This window comes from Erythrolamprus reginae, chromosome 1, assembly GCF_031021105.1.
Source record: "Erythrolamprus reginae isolate rEryReg1 chromosome 1, rEryReg1.hap1, whole genome shotgun sequence".
NCBI lineage: Eukaryota > Metazoa > Chordata > Lepidosauria > Squamata > Dipsadidae > Erythrolamprus > Erythrolamprus reginae.
Genome location: NC_091950.1, coordinates 381,570,533 through 381,584,818, shown reverse-complemented (window position 1 = coordinate 381,584,818; position 14,286 = coordinate 381,570,533). Strand labels below are relative to the sequence as shown.

General features: G+C 44.3%; 1 protein-coding gene across 2 annotated transcripts in view; it reads right to left on the bottom strand.

The window, feature by feature from the left end:
• Window positions 1–6,037: 6,037 nt before the first annotated feature.
• The window catches only part of SPTBN1 (spectrin beta, non-erythrocytic 1), a 215,589-nt gene continuing 207,340 nt past the window's right edge, over window positions 6,038–14,286 (bottom strand). For both annotated transcript variants that reach the window (XM_070734769.1, XM_070734770.1), the window contains 2 exons: window positions 9,214–9,256; window positions 6,038–7,382 (listed from right to left, as the gene is read on the bottom strand). In XM_070734769.1, the coding sequence (XP_070590870.1) occupies window positions 7,179–7,382; window positions 9,214–9,256 (247 nt within the window). In that variant the 3' untranslated portion in view covers window positions 6,038–7,178. The remainder of the gene's footprint in view (window positions 7,383–9,213; window positions 9,257–14,286) is intronic.

Sequence of the window (14,286 nt, the reverse complement as noted above, 5' to 3'; positions counted from 1 at the left end):
AGACCACAGAACATAAAGTGAAAGGGTTGAAAGGGATTTGGGAGCATAGTTCCCTCTAAGCTGAGCAGTGAGCAATCGCTCACTTAAAAATCATCATCAACTCAGAGTTTTCCAAACCTGCCCAGAAGTCGAGAGGGAAAGAGTGAGAGGGAAGGAGAGAGAGAGAGGAAGAGAGGAAGAGAGAGAAACAGATAGAAAAAAGAGAGGAAGGAAAAGAGAAAGAAAAAGAATGGGAGTAAGGAAGAGAGAAAGAAAATCAAAATCTAGTTTGAAACTAGCTCAACTATTTAAGTGGCATTTTGATATTGATAGAGTTGCCCTATTATGAGCTCACTGTTATAGACACACAGTACAGTATTTTATTTTGAAATTCTCTGAGGCAAAATAGGGTGGGTTTTTTATTTGTTTGTTTGTTTATCTATCTATCTATCTATCTATCTATCTATCTATCTATCTATCTATCTATCTATCTATCTATCTATTATTTTTGTGCCACCTGCCCAGTCCCGAAGGGACTGCCGCTCAGACACTATACTTTTCCGCCCCCCCAAAAAAAAAAATTAGAGGGAACACTGCTTGGGTGGTCTTCTAGTCTAATCCCCTAGTTGAGCAAGAGACTTGTGGAATTCAACTCCCAGGATTCCTGAGCCAATCATGCTAGCTCAGGAATTCTGGGAGTTGAAGTCCACGTCATAGAAGAGCCAAATTTGCCCTTTGTCCCTGTTCTAGTCTATCTCTTCTTGAAAACCTCCACTGCAACTTCTGGAGGCAAGTGTCTACTCAGGTGACTTGACACACAGATACATTTAATTTTAATTTAATTTTTAATTTATTTATTGGAGTTGAAAGGGACCTTGTAGGTCATCTAGTCCAACCTCATGCTCAAGCAGGAATCTTACACCTCCCCAGTCAGATGGCAGTCCAATTTATTCTTGAATATGTTGAGTGTTGGGGCATTCACAATCTCGGCTGGCAGGCCATTCCATTGGTTGATCACCCTCGCCATCAAGAAATTCCTCCTTATTTCCAAGTTGAATCGTTCCTTGGTCAGTTTCTGTCCTGGTCTGGCCCGCCGGTGCCCTGGAAAATAGTGTGACTCCTTCATCTCTATGGCAACTCCTCAAGTACCTATATACTGCTATCGTGTTCCCCTGGCTCTCCTTTTCGCTAGACTATAAACCTCCAGGTCGCCTTAACTCCCAGCTTAAAAAAAAAATGCAAACCAGCAACTGTCTGCAAGGAATATAAATCCTTGCATTCCAGTCAAAGCTGAATACGTTTTTTGGATGACAAGTGAAATGTCTTCAAAGAAAAACTAGAAAGTCCAGTTGCCTCTTGAAAAAGCACCTTTGGGACATTCAGGCAGGAAGCCATCCCTCTGATTGTTCTCACTATAAGGACATTTCACCTTAGTTCTAGTTAATGACCTTCTACCCATTATTTTTTGACCTGCCTTCAGGTGTTTTGGAGAATAGGTGACATCTTTCTTCTCTGTGACAGCCACTCAAGTACTGGAAGACTGCTATCATGTCACCCTTAATTCTCCTCTTCATTAGACTAGATGTATCTAGTTCCCTCAATGGTTAATCTTTACTTTGGGGGAGAAATATGCCATCAAACTTTGCTTACACTTGTCATTTATTATTGTTATTATTAATTGAATCCTTACAAAACCTATATGCATTTCCTCTGCATTCTCCCAGTTTGATAACTATAGACATTTGCTACAACAAAACCAAACCAAACCAAACCAAACCACTACCTCTCTTATTTCTTTTGTAATAAATAAATATAAATATATTCAAATTTGAGTAAAAGAATGCTGTTTCTGCATATAGTACCAGATATTCAAAGTGTGAACTTTTTTAATCCAAGAAAGATAACATATCTTGACTTGGTTCCTGGGACCAAAAGTTGCCAAGAACGCTGAACATAACCATCATAACTGCAGAAGGATTACCATTCATGGAGACATGCTTGGGCATGTTCAGTTAATAAACTACAGATTATTCAGGGGCAATGAAGTTATGATTTGCATGGATCTTACTTTTGAGTAAAAAGATATTTGGAGTGCAATAAGCATATACACATTGTATTTCCAAGTCAACTTTCCAGTTTCAAAATTATTGCCAGTGAATTCAAAGGTAATTTAGTTGGGTTAATGAATTAACTTCAGCACAATTCTATATGTTCGTATTCAGATGGATGCAGTTTTATATTTATTTATTTATTTGATTTTTATGCCGGCCTTCTCCTTAGACTCAGGGCGGCTTACAACATGTTAGCAATAGCACTTTTTAACAGAGCCAGCCTATTGCCCCCAAAATCTGGATCCTCATTTTACCCACATCGGAAGGATGGAAGACTGAGTCAACCTTGAGCCGGTGATGAGATTTGAACCGCTGACCTACAGATCTAGTTAGCTTCAGTGGCCTGCAGTACAGCACTCTACCTGCTGCACCACCCCAGCTCAATACATAGTACTTGTTAGATGAGCCAATATTTTATAATAATTATTTATTGTGATCTGATTTCATAAGACTTTAGGCATGGATATAAGAGGTTTGGAAATTAAATATTAAGTACTGATGAATTTCCATATTAGCCTTCTAAATTAGGAGGTGAATCTGCCAGATTTCTGTAATGTGAGAATTAAAGATTTGATCACTCATCCTTTCTCCAACAGTAAGGTCCTCTTAATCCGTGCTGCAAAAATACAAATAATGGCTAGATTGCAATTCAGAGTTGCTGTTATCTTTGCCAAATTTAATGGTGATCAAGAGTTTTGCAATCCAGGTATGGGAACCCTGTTCCATACAGATCTTATGGTATAAAACCTTTTGAGATTGTTCTTGGTTACTAAGGTTACATTTTCTACAAACAGCAACAGACCTTTTGAAGCAATGTTGCTTTGTCTTTACTTTTTTTTTCCTGTTTTGGTAATGCTCCAGAATAACAGTGGGCGATGCAAAATACAAAAGGAGTTGCTATTTATTCAGTGTTTTTTCTTAGTTAATGAGTATGGGTAGGAATGTGAAACAGTTACATCTTTTTCTGTGAAAGTAATCAGCAATCTGACAAAACTTGTTTATCTAATAGTTTTTCTGTAAAAATCAAGTACCGGTAGTTATTTTTATCGAAGAATGAAGTATTTACTCTCAGTAAGGAGTATCAAGTTTGGGTTCAAAAAATATTTTTATGGTTCCATGAGCACTTCTTTGGGGGCTTTAGGGTTTAATATTGTCATGTGCTAACACATCTAGCAGAAACTCAAGTTCTGTACCAGTATAATTCTGCTGATAGAAGGGGTGAAAATAGCTGCTGTGAAATCTGTGGCGAAGACAACCAAAATTAATCTGAGTACCAGATTTTCTGTCACAGTTCTGTTTCTGCACTACTGTAACTTTAACATCTAAGTAGGAAAAAAAGGTACTTCTAATAAATCTAATCTGCTAACACTTCTCCATACCCAGCCCATATTACTGCAATGCAGAGTAAGTTCCATCACTGAAACTAACTAATATATAAATCTATGGGAAGAAATCACCAATAAGGCATGCAGGAAAAATATTTTCCCAATGTCAGAGAAACTATATGGTATGTTCAGTACTTAAAATGACTTTTTTGTTAGCCAAAAATAACTGCAACAGGGAAGATGATGAACTACATCAGAATCATAGTGAATGTGGATGGATGTTTTATTTTAATTTTCCTGCTTTTTGGTTCAGACAAAATGAATTTTATGTCCCGACTTGCCCACTTGCAATCTGTCTCAGGAAGGAATTGCTATTGCCTGCAGTGTAACATCTGTTCCTTAGAACCCCTAAGGCCAATATGGTTTGAGAAAAATAATGGGGCATTTTGCACAAAAAGTGAGCATGTTATCTAAATACCCTGTCCTCTTAAGGAAAAGCAAATTGTGTCTCCTCAGGACTTTTATAGATACCTTGTCTCAAGACTCCAGCCACTAACGGCCAACAAGGGCAGTTGTAACTGGAGATGAAATTTAGAATGAAACATTCAGTAGTTGCTGTTGTTGGGTGGAAACCCACATTTCCAAGCACGCTGCTGCAAATATTTGATCTCCCTCCACTCTACTAACAGAAATGAAAGCAGTGAGTAGGCTTACACTTCAACATATTGTTTCTTTAACCACGAGTTGCTAAGTTTCAATTGCTTTTGTTTATAGAAGGCATCAAACTCCCATCAGCCTGCAGTGGCTGAATTCACAGTATTACAGTATGTATATACTATATACACTTCATACTAATTTGTTTATACCTTATTTATAGCTCAGTGTATTGCATGACCTGAAAAGGATCCCATGGCTGCAGGTTTGCTAGCGACCCGGCTGCTGGCATGTCACGGACTCATGCCCATCCATTGATGGAGGTTGGGGACCCCTGTGTTATTGGACACTTGTCATTGTGGCCACCAATATTCCTGGCAATAGAGGAATTCCACTGCACCTCTTAAAGGGAGAAGAGTATATTCTAGTCTTTACAGTGAAATATCAAACCTAAAAGATCTCAATGCAGTAAATTCCATAGACAAGACTACCCTTCTGTAACATTTTACATAATTTGTGTAATGATAGAAATTTGTCATTTGTATAATTTTTGTGTCAGTTCTATTTGTATAATGTACAATGGCATTTGTATATTAATACAGTGGTACCTCTACTTACAAACTTAATTTGTTCTGTGACCAGGTTCTTAAGTAGGAAATTTTGTAAGAAGAAGCAATTTTTCCCATAGGAATCAATGTAAAAACAAATAATGCGTGCAATTGGGGAAACCACAGGGAGGGTGGAGACCCTGTTTTCTCCCAGGAGATTCCTAGAGGCCCCATGGAGGCTTCTCCATGCCTTTTCCGGCCATGTTCACTCCCGGGAGATTCCTAGAGATGCCCCATGGAGGCTTCTCCCTACCTTTTCTGGTTACAGTTTTGGAGGCTCGGGTTTGTAAGTGGAAAATGGTTCTTGAGAAGAGGCAAAAAAATCTTGAACACCTGGTTCTTATCTAGAAAAGTTCATACATAGAGGCGTTCTTAGGTAGAGGTACCACTGTATCACACAAATGAAACCAATTGAGCAATGACAGTGTTTGTTTTATGGAGATCTGTAGATACCATGTCCATTTCCCCCAATTACTCAATTAAAACAAACTTTCGCTATATATTATCTCACCTAATTTGAGATGCAAATCCAAAATCAAGTTTACAGGGAAAGTTGCATGGGTAGCACTACTTATTCATAGTAACTATCTATAATCAGAAACGTAGTTTGCTGGTATCACTGCTTATGAGTGTTTCTCCAATACATGCAGTAGAAAGGTGCTTTGAAGGTGAAACATATGTTATTGTACTTGCACAGCATAGCCTCCAATAATTACAGCAACAAGGAAGATTTTCCTTTCAGTTGTCACCTGTAGAACACAAGAGAATTTTGCAGCATGCCAGCAGCAGCTGTGTCCAAAATGACTTAAGGTTTTGAATCAGACATAATATGCAGTTACACACATTATGGGAAGGGGATATGTTGGTTAGCAACTTGGTTATGATTAGAGGATTTTTTATGCAGTTTTCAAGGACATGTATGGAAGCCTCTTGCCGATGCTATTAATCTGCTATTGTTTTTACTGCTCTCCAATAAACCAATCATTTATTTACTGTTGTTGTGTCTTGGTTGATAAGGTTTAGGGATCCCTTTTTAGCCTTGAAGCTGATCTCAACATTAGACTTTCCCTTGTTGGGAGGAGAAAGTAGGAACTCCAATGATAGCATGATTTGTGCAACTTTTTGAGACTTTGGCTGTTGGAAAATTAAAAATAAAATAAAATAAAATAGAAAGATACCAGGCATTCAGGAAAGTGGACAAGTGATTCACAAGACAGAGTAAGTCAACAGCAGCTCATGACCCTTGCAAAAGGACTGTTGCAAGCAGATATCAAAAAGTTACTTCTTCATTCTGAAGATGCTATTATTGATAATACAATTTATTTTTCAAAGAACAAGAAACAAATTCTGCATATATCTGTCAGTTTTAAAAGCATTTAATGACATAGCATATATTTAACAGATAGGGTAAAAGTCTAGAGGTACAGTTCCATATAACCGAAAGCCAGTTCCAGTACTATCCTGTCTACAGGCCCAGTCATTGAGAATTCATTCCTATTAAATGTATTTTTTTCCGATTGTGCAGTAAGATGAAAATTGTTCATTACAATAGTTACTGGTGACAGAGAAATGCACACTATGTATCAAAGAGCAAAGGTAATGGAGCAAAATTATAACACAGTGCAGCAGCTGACAAGCAAGTTAACCATTGGAATAACATTACTTTTTCCAGTAAATGCTTTAATTCCACTTTTACACTTAGTCAATGATTTTAAAAGGGTTTTTTTTTAATTATACATCTAGTCTTATTATACTTTTACTAGAATTATCTGAAACGTATAATATAATGTATTTCAGCAAAATAAAAAATAAAAATTACAGATTATTTAAAACCATTATCAGTATGCGAAGTCCTTCTGGTTCAACATTCTTAACTGTCATTGCCAGATGCGGGTGGGGAGGTGGGGGGCAAGGAAGCGTCACAATCGTGTTAATAATAGCCAGATGCCTGTATACAAATAGTATTGACTGGTAAGTTAATGCCAAGCTGCACTCTATTAGGGTAAAGAGAATACACTACCATTAGATTCGCAGTGGGAAGAATCAAGGAGTGAAGACTCAGCGCAACCGTCTCAGATGGAAATGAAAACTAAAATCAGAAAATCGTCTCCAAAGAGCAAGTGAACTTTATTAGCTCTGCTGCCTTGCATACCAATAAAACAAAGTAGGGGTGTTATTCTTTTTTTTTTTGAAGACAGCCTCAAAAAATTGAGGAACGGTTTCAATACTAAAGCCTAATCTATATTAACTTCACTTTAAAAAGAAAGAAAAAGAAAATGTGGTTCTCTTTTACTCAACAGTTGCCCAATGCACCTCAGGTATTTATAACTTTAGAATTTTTTGAGTATGTTTTTTTTTAAAAAAATGCTGTATAAATAAAAAAAAATAAATCATATTGAGGAACATTAGGCACGAAGAGTAATGTATTGGTTCTGAGCTTGCATGCTGGAATTCCACTGGAACGATCAGAGAAGTGCAGCGTGGACAAATAAGCAAGGAGTTCACTTCTTTTTTCCAAAAAGGCTGAACCTCTTCTCTTTGTCTTTCTCCCGCTTGCCAGGACTAGACTCACTGGTTACTGTCACGCTGGCTGGCAAGGTCTGGGCACGGTTTGAAGCTGGGGTGCTCTGTGTGCTTGTGGACAACTCAATTTTGTCTGAGGAGATCGCAGATGTGATGGCCTCGATCCATATGTTCATTTCCTCCTTAAAACAAATGCTCAGGTTAACAGGTTTTCTAGGCATCTTAACTCAGCTTGCAGAGAGGTGGCCTTCACTACTTCCCAGCCCCCATAAGATCCTTGGCCTTTTTTTGTACAACCAGAAATAGCAAACACATCTTTCCTGGTAGCTCTATTGCATCACTGACATTACCCTGATGTATCCGCCTTCTCCTAAATAAGAGTTTTCCTTTTTTGCATCCTGAATCACTGCTTCCTTTCCCCACTGCCTTTTGTCCCCAGGCCAGCCTGATGGCTTCCTTCTGTACTGCTGGCAGGGCAAACTGAAAAGCTAATTCTGCTGAGCAAAGCTCAGGCTCAGAAAGAATTCCCCATCTCAAGATCTGAGCTGCAGCCAAGAGAACATGATTTGGAGTTCTCCTCTGCCAAGTCAAAGGGAGCCTGGCAGACAACTGACTTCCCTTCTCAGCTGCTACGTTTAACTGGATGTAGGTTATTCTCTCAATTCCTACATTGGATTTACTGTAAATGCCTCCACTGTTGGTGGAGAGGGAACTGACGTTAACACCACTTTGAGGTAGTCTCCAGTTTGAGTAGGAAGCCTCTCATAATTTCAAAGCTGCTAGCATAGCTGGGCGCTTGTTCAATGGACAAACTGCAATTAACTTGATCATGGGCTTTGCCTAGGGATAATCCCCATCAGGCTGTCTTCTGCAGCCATGTGGTCCAGTTTTTCACACATGCTCCTTTTTCTAGCTTCTGAACATGTCATGTCAAACAGATAGCTACAGCTATGGCAACTGGGATGAACTAAAAGCTCGGAGGCAACTGCTCAAGATGGCAGAGCAGTCATCCCTAGAGATTTGTACTTCCTTTAATTTAACACAGGATAGCTTTTGCATGTAGGGACAGTTCTAGGATGGTCTGATGTATGACTTGCTTACCTTCCTGGACAAGAGCAATTCATGGCTGCCCAGCTATATAAAAGGCCCTGGATCTAACTTGATTAGCACTGTCCATCTCCAGGCTTCCTCAGCTATGGTTCCCAGTTTTGTCCAGGTAGAGTAGGACTTATTTCTGGCAATAATTTGACTTTGCATGTAGGATTACAAATTTTAAAATGCCTGCATAAGCTGAGAGCTTTCCAATGACCCCAGTCTGCTTGAAACTGGTTTGTCTGGGCAGTACAGACTACATTCTCACCAAATCCAGATTTCTCTGGGCTTTCCCATGCCAGAATTTGTGTCTTCCTGGTCACAAAGCCCAGGGGAAATGAACCTAGAGTTTGAGAATACCCACATAGGGAAACAAAATATTAGCTACACTTTTATTTTAGAATCGTGATTGTGAACCTATGGCATGTGTGGGCATATGCACCATCTGCAGCTGCACTTCCAGGTTCTGTTGTGCACATGCCAACTAGCTGGCTGGCACACATGCGTGCGATGGAACTTGGAAGAGAGCAGCTGGCTGCATGTGCATGTGAGCTGTCGCTAGCTGCATTTCCGGGTTTTATTGTGCACATGTGCGCTGACCAGCTTGTTTTTGCACATGCGCACAGCAGAACTCGGAAGAGAGCAGCTGGCCACACATGCGTGTGCCGTCGCTAGCTTCACTTCATGGTTCCATCACATGCATGCACAAAGACCAGCTGGCCAGCGCACTTGTAAATGACAGAACCCAGAAGAGAGCGGCTGGCCATGCATGCATGCACATCGGCCAGCTGTTCTCTTCTGGGTTTTGGTGCTCCAGCATGCACACACTAACACGCACACTCCTGTGTCAGCATTCATTGCGAAAAAGATTAGCCACCACTATTTTAGAATACCAAGAATGAATGAAAGGAAAATACTTACTTCATCTTTGGCTTGGAAAAGGTACTCATTGCCATCAGTTAATCTGCAATTCAGAATAAATTCACATTTGAATCATGCAAATGTTTCTGTTACCAAACCAAGAGTTATATGAGATGTAGACCTTGCTCTTGTATCAATAAGTTAGACTGACTGGTGTATGTACCATCTGCACTATTCAAAACCTACACAAACATATACAATATGTTCTTGATCTTGTGTGATGGAGGAACCTCCAGCATTTCGATCTGAGATATGCACACTGGATGAGTAAATTCTACTCGAGGAAAGCAACTTTACAAATATGTAGTGCCAAACCATGTAGGACTTCAAAGGTTAACAACCAGGAGTCACAAAAGGACCGTTGAACTTACCTGAACGGTCTTCTCGCTGCACTGTGAGGAGAGTCCAATGTGGGTTGTTCTTCAGCCTCATTGGCAGGGACTGAGTTAAAAATTAACATAATTATGTCCCGCCCCCCTCTACCTCCTCAGGTTCAGTCAAGAAAAACGAAGGAATAGTGTAAACAAACCAATTTTATTAACTAAGAAGTTAAACTGGTAACGAACTGAACCCCTGGGCCAAGAAGCCGGGAGGGTTTGGACTCTCCTCACAGTGCAGCGAGAAGACCGTTCAGGTAAGTTCAACGGTCCTTCTCCCCTGCACTGTTCGGAGAGTCCAATGTGGGATATACCCAAGCAAACCAACTAGGGCGGGATAGGCTGGACCAGGGGTGTCTGAACACAAACCCGTTGCAGCACTCTGCGACCGAATGCCGCTTCCGATGAAGCGAATGAGTCTATACGGTAGTGTCTGATGAAAGTCATGGGGGCCGCCCAGGTTGCGGCCCGACAGATGTCATCGATTGACGCCTGTGTGTTCCAGGCGGCAGTGGTGGCTGCACTTCTGGTAGAGTGAGCCGTGATTGTCCTTGGCAAAGGTGTCCCACGTGTCCTGTATGCCTCCATAATGCAGGACCGGATCCATCGGCTGATAGTTTTAGAGGACACCTTGTTACCCATGGATCCTGGGAAGAAGGAAACGAATAATGCTTCTGATTTCCTGAAAGAGCTGATCCGTCGAATGTAAATCTTTAGAGCTCTACGGACGTCCACTTTGTGCCAGCGTAAGACTGACGGGTGTGAGCCGTGGGTACAGAAGTCCGGTAATATTATGTCCTGGGATCTATGAAATATTGTGTTGACCTTCGGCAGAAAGCTGGGATCTAACCGAAGAGTAACCCGATCTGGGTGGAACACGCAAAGGTCCGGCCGGACTGACAATGCCGCGAGTTCCGACACCCTGCGAGCAGATGTGATGGCCACTAAGAACGCTACTTTGATTGATAGAAGGCGAAGCGTGATTTCTCTCAGTGGTTCAAAAGGAGGTCCTGTAAGGGCCTGTAAGACCAAAGTCAAATCCCAGGATGGGAAGTGATGGATAACTGGAGGAGAAAGATTCGAGGCTCCTCGGAGAAAGTCTTTAACCCATGGATGATGGGAAATCGGTCGAAGGGGGTCTGGTCTTAAGACCGTGGCGATAGCTGCCACCTGCCTGCGAAGGGTGTTTGGGGTCAGCCCTTCGTCCAGCCCCTTCTGTAGGAAGTCTAATAGATGTAAGATGGAGGCTGAGCGAGGGGGGATCTCTCGAGCTCTGCAGAATCTACAAAACGCTGCCCATGTCGCTTGGTAAATGCGAGTCGTTGACGGGCGTCGAGACGATTGGATGGTATGGATGACCTTTTCCGACAGGGATTCCGCCCTCAAGCGGTCCCCCTCAATCTCCACACGGCAAGCCTCCACCACTGAGGCTCTGGGTGCACCAACGACCCCTGGGTGAGGGAGAGTCTGTGGTATGGGATCCTCCATGGCGGGGAGGTTGAGAGGTCCATCAAGTCCGCGAACCATGGTCGTCTGGGCCAAAAGGGGGCGACGAGAATCACCTCCGCCTGCTCCGAGAGTATCTTGGAGACTACCCTGGGTAGAAGGCAAGTCGGAGGGAAGGCGTAGAGTAGACCCCTTGGCCATGGGGAGAGGAGCGCATTGATACGGTCGGCTCCCGGGCACGGGAACCGGGAGTAGAATCGGACCACTTGGTTGTTGAGGTGGGTCGCGAACAGGTCCACTACCGGTTCCCCATAACGGTGTATAATGTCCTGCAAAACCTCCGGGTTCAATGACCATTCCCCCGGGTCGATGGTTGTGCGGCTCAACCAATCCGCCTGGGTGTTGTCTGATCCTGAGATGTGTTCTGCTTGGATCGAGACCAGGTGTGTTTCCGCCCAAGACATCAGGGAGTGAGCCTCCTCCATCAAACGGCCCGACCTCGTACCTCCCTGATGATTTATATGGGCCCTTGTTGCTACGTTGTCCGTCATGACGAGGACATGCTGTCCCTCTACCCGGTCTTTGAAGGAGTGGAGTGCCTTGAAGACTGCCCTTAGTTCTAGTAAGTTGATATTGGGGTCCCTCAGGTCGTCTGCTGTCCAGAGACCCTGGGCCACTCTGGAGCCGCAATGTGCTACCCAGCCGGAGAGGCTCGCATCTGTAGTGATCGTCACCTCCCGATGGTGTAGGAAGGGAGAGCCTCTGGTCAGCGCTTGGGACGTCCACCAGGGCAGAGAGTGACGGACGGGTAACGTGAGACGTACCTGGTGTTTGGAGTGGCTCATGCGTGCTCTTTGGAAGGGGAGGAGGAGCCATTGAAGCGGGCGGGCATGCAGCCGCGCCCATGGGACGATGCTGATGCAGGAGATGAAGACTCCTAGCAGCTGGGATAGAAGGGCCAAGGGGACCCTGGTGCGGTGCTGAATAGAAGCTATCAGCGTCCTCACCCTCTGCTGCCTCTCTGATGACAGGTAAACGATTCCGGCTGCAGAGTCTATCAGAGTTCCCAAATGTAAGAGCTGTTTGGTTGGATTCAGGTGGCTTTTCACATAGTTGATCGTGAAACCACAGGTCTCTAGAGAACGTATTGTCCGTTGTAGATCTAGTCTGGCCTGTTGAGGGCTGCTGGACAAGATGATTACGTCGTCCAGATAGGCCATGAGACGAATGGATCTGGTTCTCAGGTCGGCTGTCAGTACATCCAGAAGCTTGGTGAAAGCTCTGGGGGCCGATGAAAGTCCGAAGGGCATTGCCCTGTACTGGAAATGATGGTCCTGTATACAAAAGCGGAGGAAACGTCGATGATGTGGATGAACTGGTACGTGCAGGTACGCCTCTTTGAGGTCGATGGAGGTCATCCAGTCGTGGTGTCGGATGGATGCCAGGATTGACTGTAAGGAATGCATCTTGAAACGTTGGTAGCGAACATAGATGTTCAGCTGCTTGAGGTTGAGAATCAGGCGGTAGCCGCCGGACGTCTTGGGGACCAAGAACACGATAGAGTAGAACCCCTGTCCTTGTTGATGTACTGGCACCGGTTCTATTGCCCCAATGTCCAACAGGTGTTGTACTTCCCTGGCAATCAGGGAACATCTTGGTTGAGATAGCGACGGGCATTGTAGGAATCTGTCCGGAGGAGTCTGTAGGAAGTTGATGCGCAGACCATTCTTCACGGTATCTAGCGCCCAAATGTCGGTGGAAATAGCCGCCCAAGAGCCTGAGAAGGACTGCAGGCGTCCACCGATGGGTACCTGGATGGGTAAGTCATTTTTGTTTTCGGTACCCTCCTCTGTTCCCGCCCCGAAAGGATCTGCGGGGCTGTTGGAACTGTCGGTTCCTGTCTCCATAACCTGTTCTGTCAGACCTGAAGGATGGCTGCGTGTAGGAGCTCTGTCCATATGGCCTGGTGTTTGAGGCCGCAGGCGCGGCCGTGTCCGCTCGAAAGGGCTGCCTTCTGTAGTATGGGGCCGCCCGCCTGTCTTGCCTCCTCGCCGACCTTGGCAGCACCTTTTTCTTGTCTTTATCCTCGATCAAGACTTTATCTAGTGATTCTCCAAAAAGTGTGGTCCCTTGGTAGGGCGCGGTTGCAAGACGCCATTTCGATTTGGCGTCCGCTTGCCAAGAGCGGAGCCATATTAGGCGTCGAGTGGAAAGGTTGGTAGCCATCGCCCTGGATGAAAACCTAGAAGCAGCCAAGGTGGCATCGGCGGAGAACTCCGTGGAGGCGATCAATTTATTAATGTCTTGGCGAAGGCGAGCGTCCTCCGGGCCCAACCTGGGGAGGATGTCTCGAAGCCAAAGGATTGAGGCCCGGTTGAAGAAGGAGGCTGCCATAGCAGCTCTCAAGGACCAGGCACATAGCTGGTGCATTCTCCGGATCAGGTTCTCGGCCTTCCTATCATCGGGCCGCAAACCATCCGCCATCTCCGATGGAACCAGGGCATTGGAAATTAGCGAGGTAACCGGGGTATCCACAGCCGGGTATTGGAGCAAATCCTCTATTTCTGGATCGAAGGAGTAAAGCTTCTTCTCCAGAGCTGAGGGACCCAGAGCTGCTGCTGGTTGCTGCCAGGGCCTCTTTATGTTTTCTGCAAATATGGGCACTGCAGGGATAGTTTCTGAGTCCCTTTGAGGCTCATTAATGAGTCTGGAAGCGGGTAATGTGCCCACATCCTGGTCAGCCGTCTTTTGGGCACTGGTCAAAGTTAGTGTGGTTCTGGCCTTGTTTAGGAGAACCCTGAAAAGGGGTGCCTTGAATAAGCCTGCTAATACAGGCTGTTCTGGTAAGGTGGCTTCATCCCCCGACAGCTCATTCTCTGGGTCTGAAAAGGCCTCTCTGAACTCTTGCTCCTCCTGAAAAGAGTCATGCAGGGAAGGTGCAGGTGCAGGAGCTGACCAGATATCCTGCCTGCTGGGGCGAGGTGGCAGGGGGGATTGATGTTGTTGTTGGGCCCCAATTGCTATGCCCTGTGCATAAGCTGAAGCAATCATGTCTTGTACCGAGGGAGACATGGCTTGCCAGTTATCTGTAGAGCCCCTGAGCCCTGCTGCTGTGGGCGTGAATGTGGCTGTAGCTGCTGGAGGTTGAGAGGCAGGCCTGCTCCATTCTGATCTCTGAAATCCCTCAGATGGTGGGGGGGCACTTAATGGGCGGTCTGGTGAAAGACCCCCAGCGCTTTGAAAGGGAGGC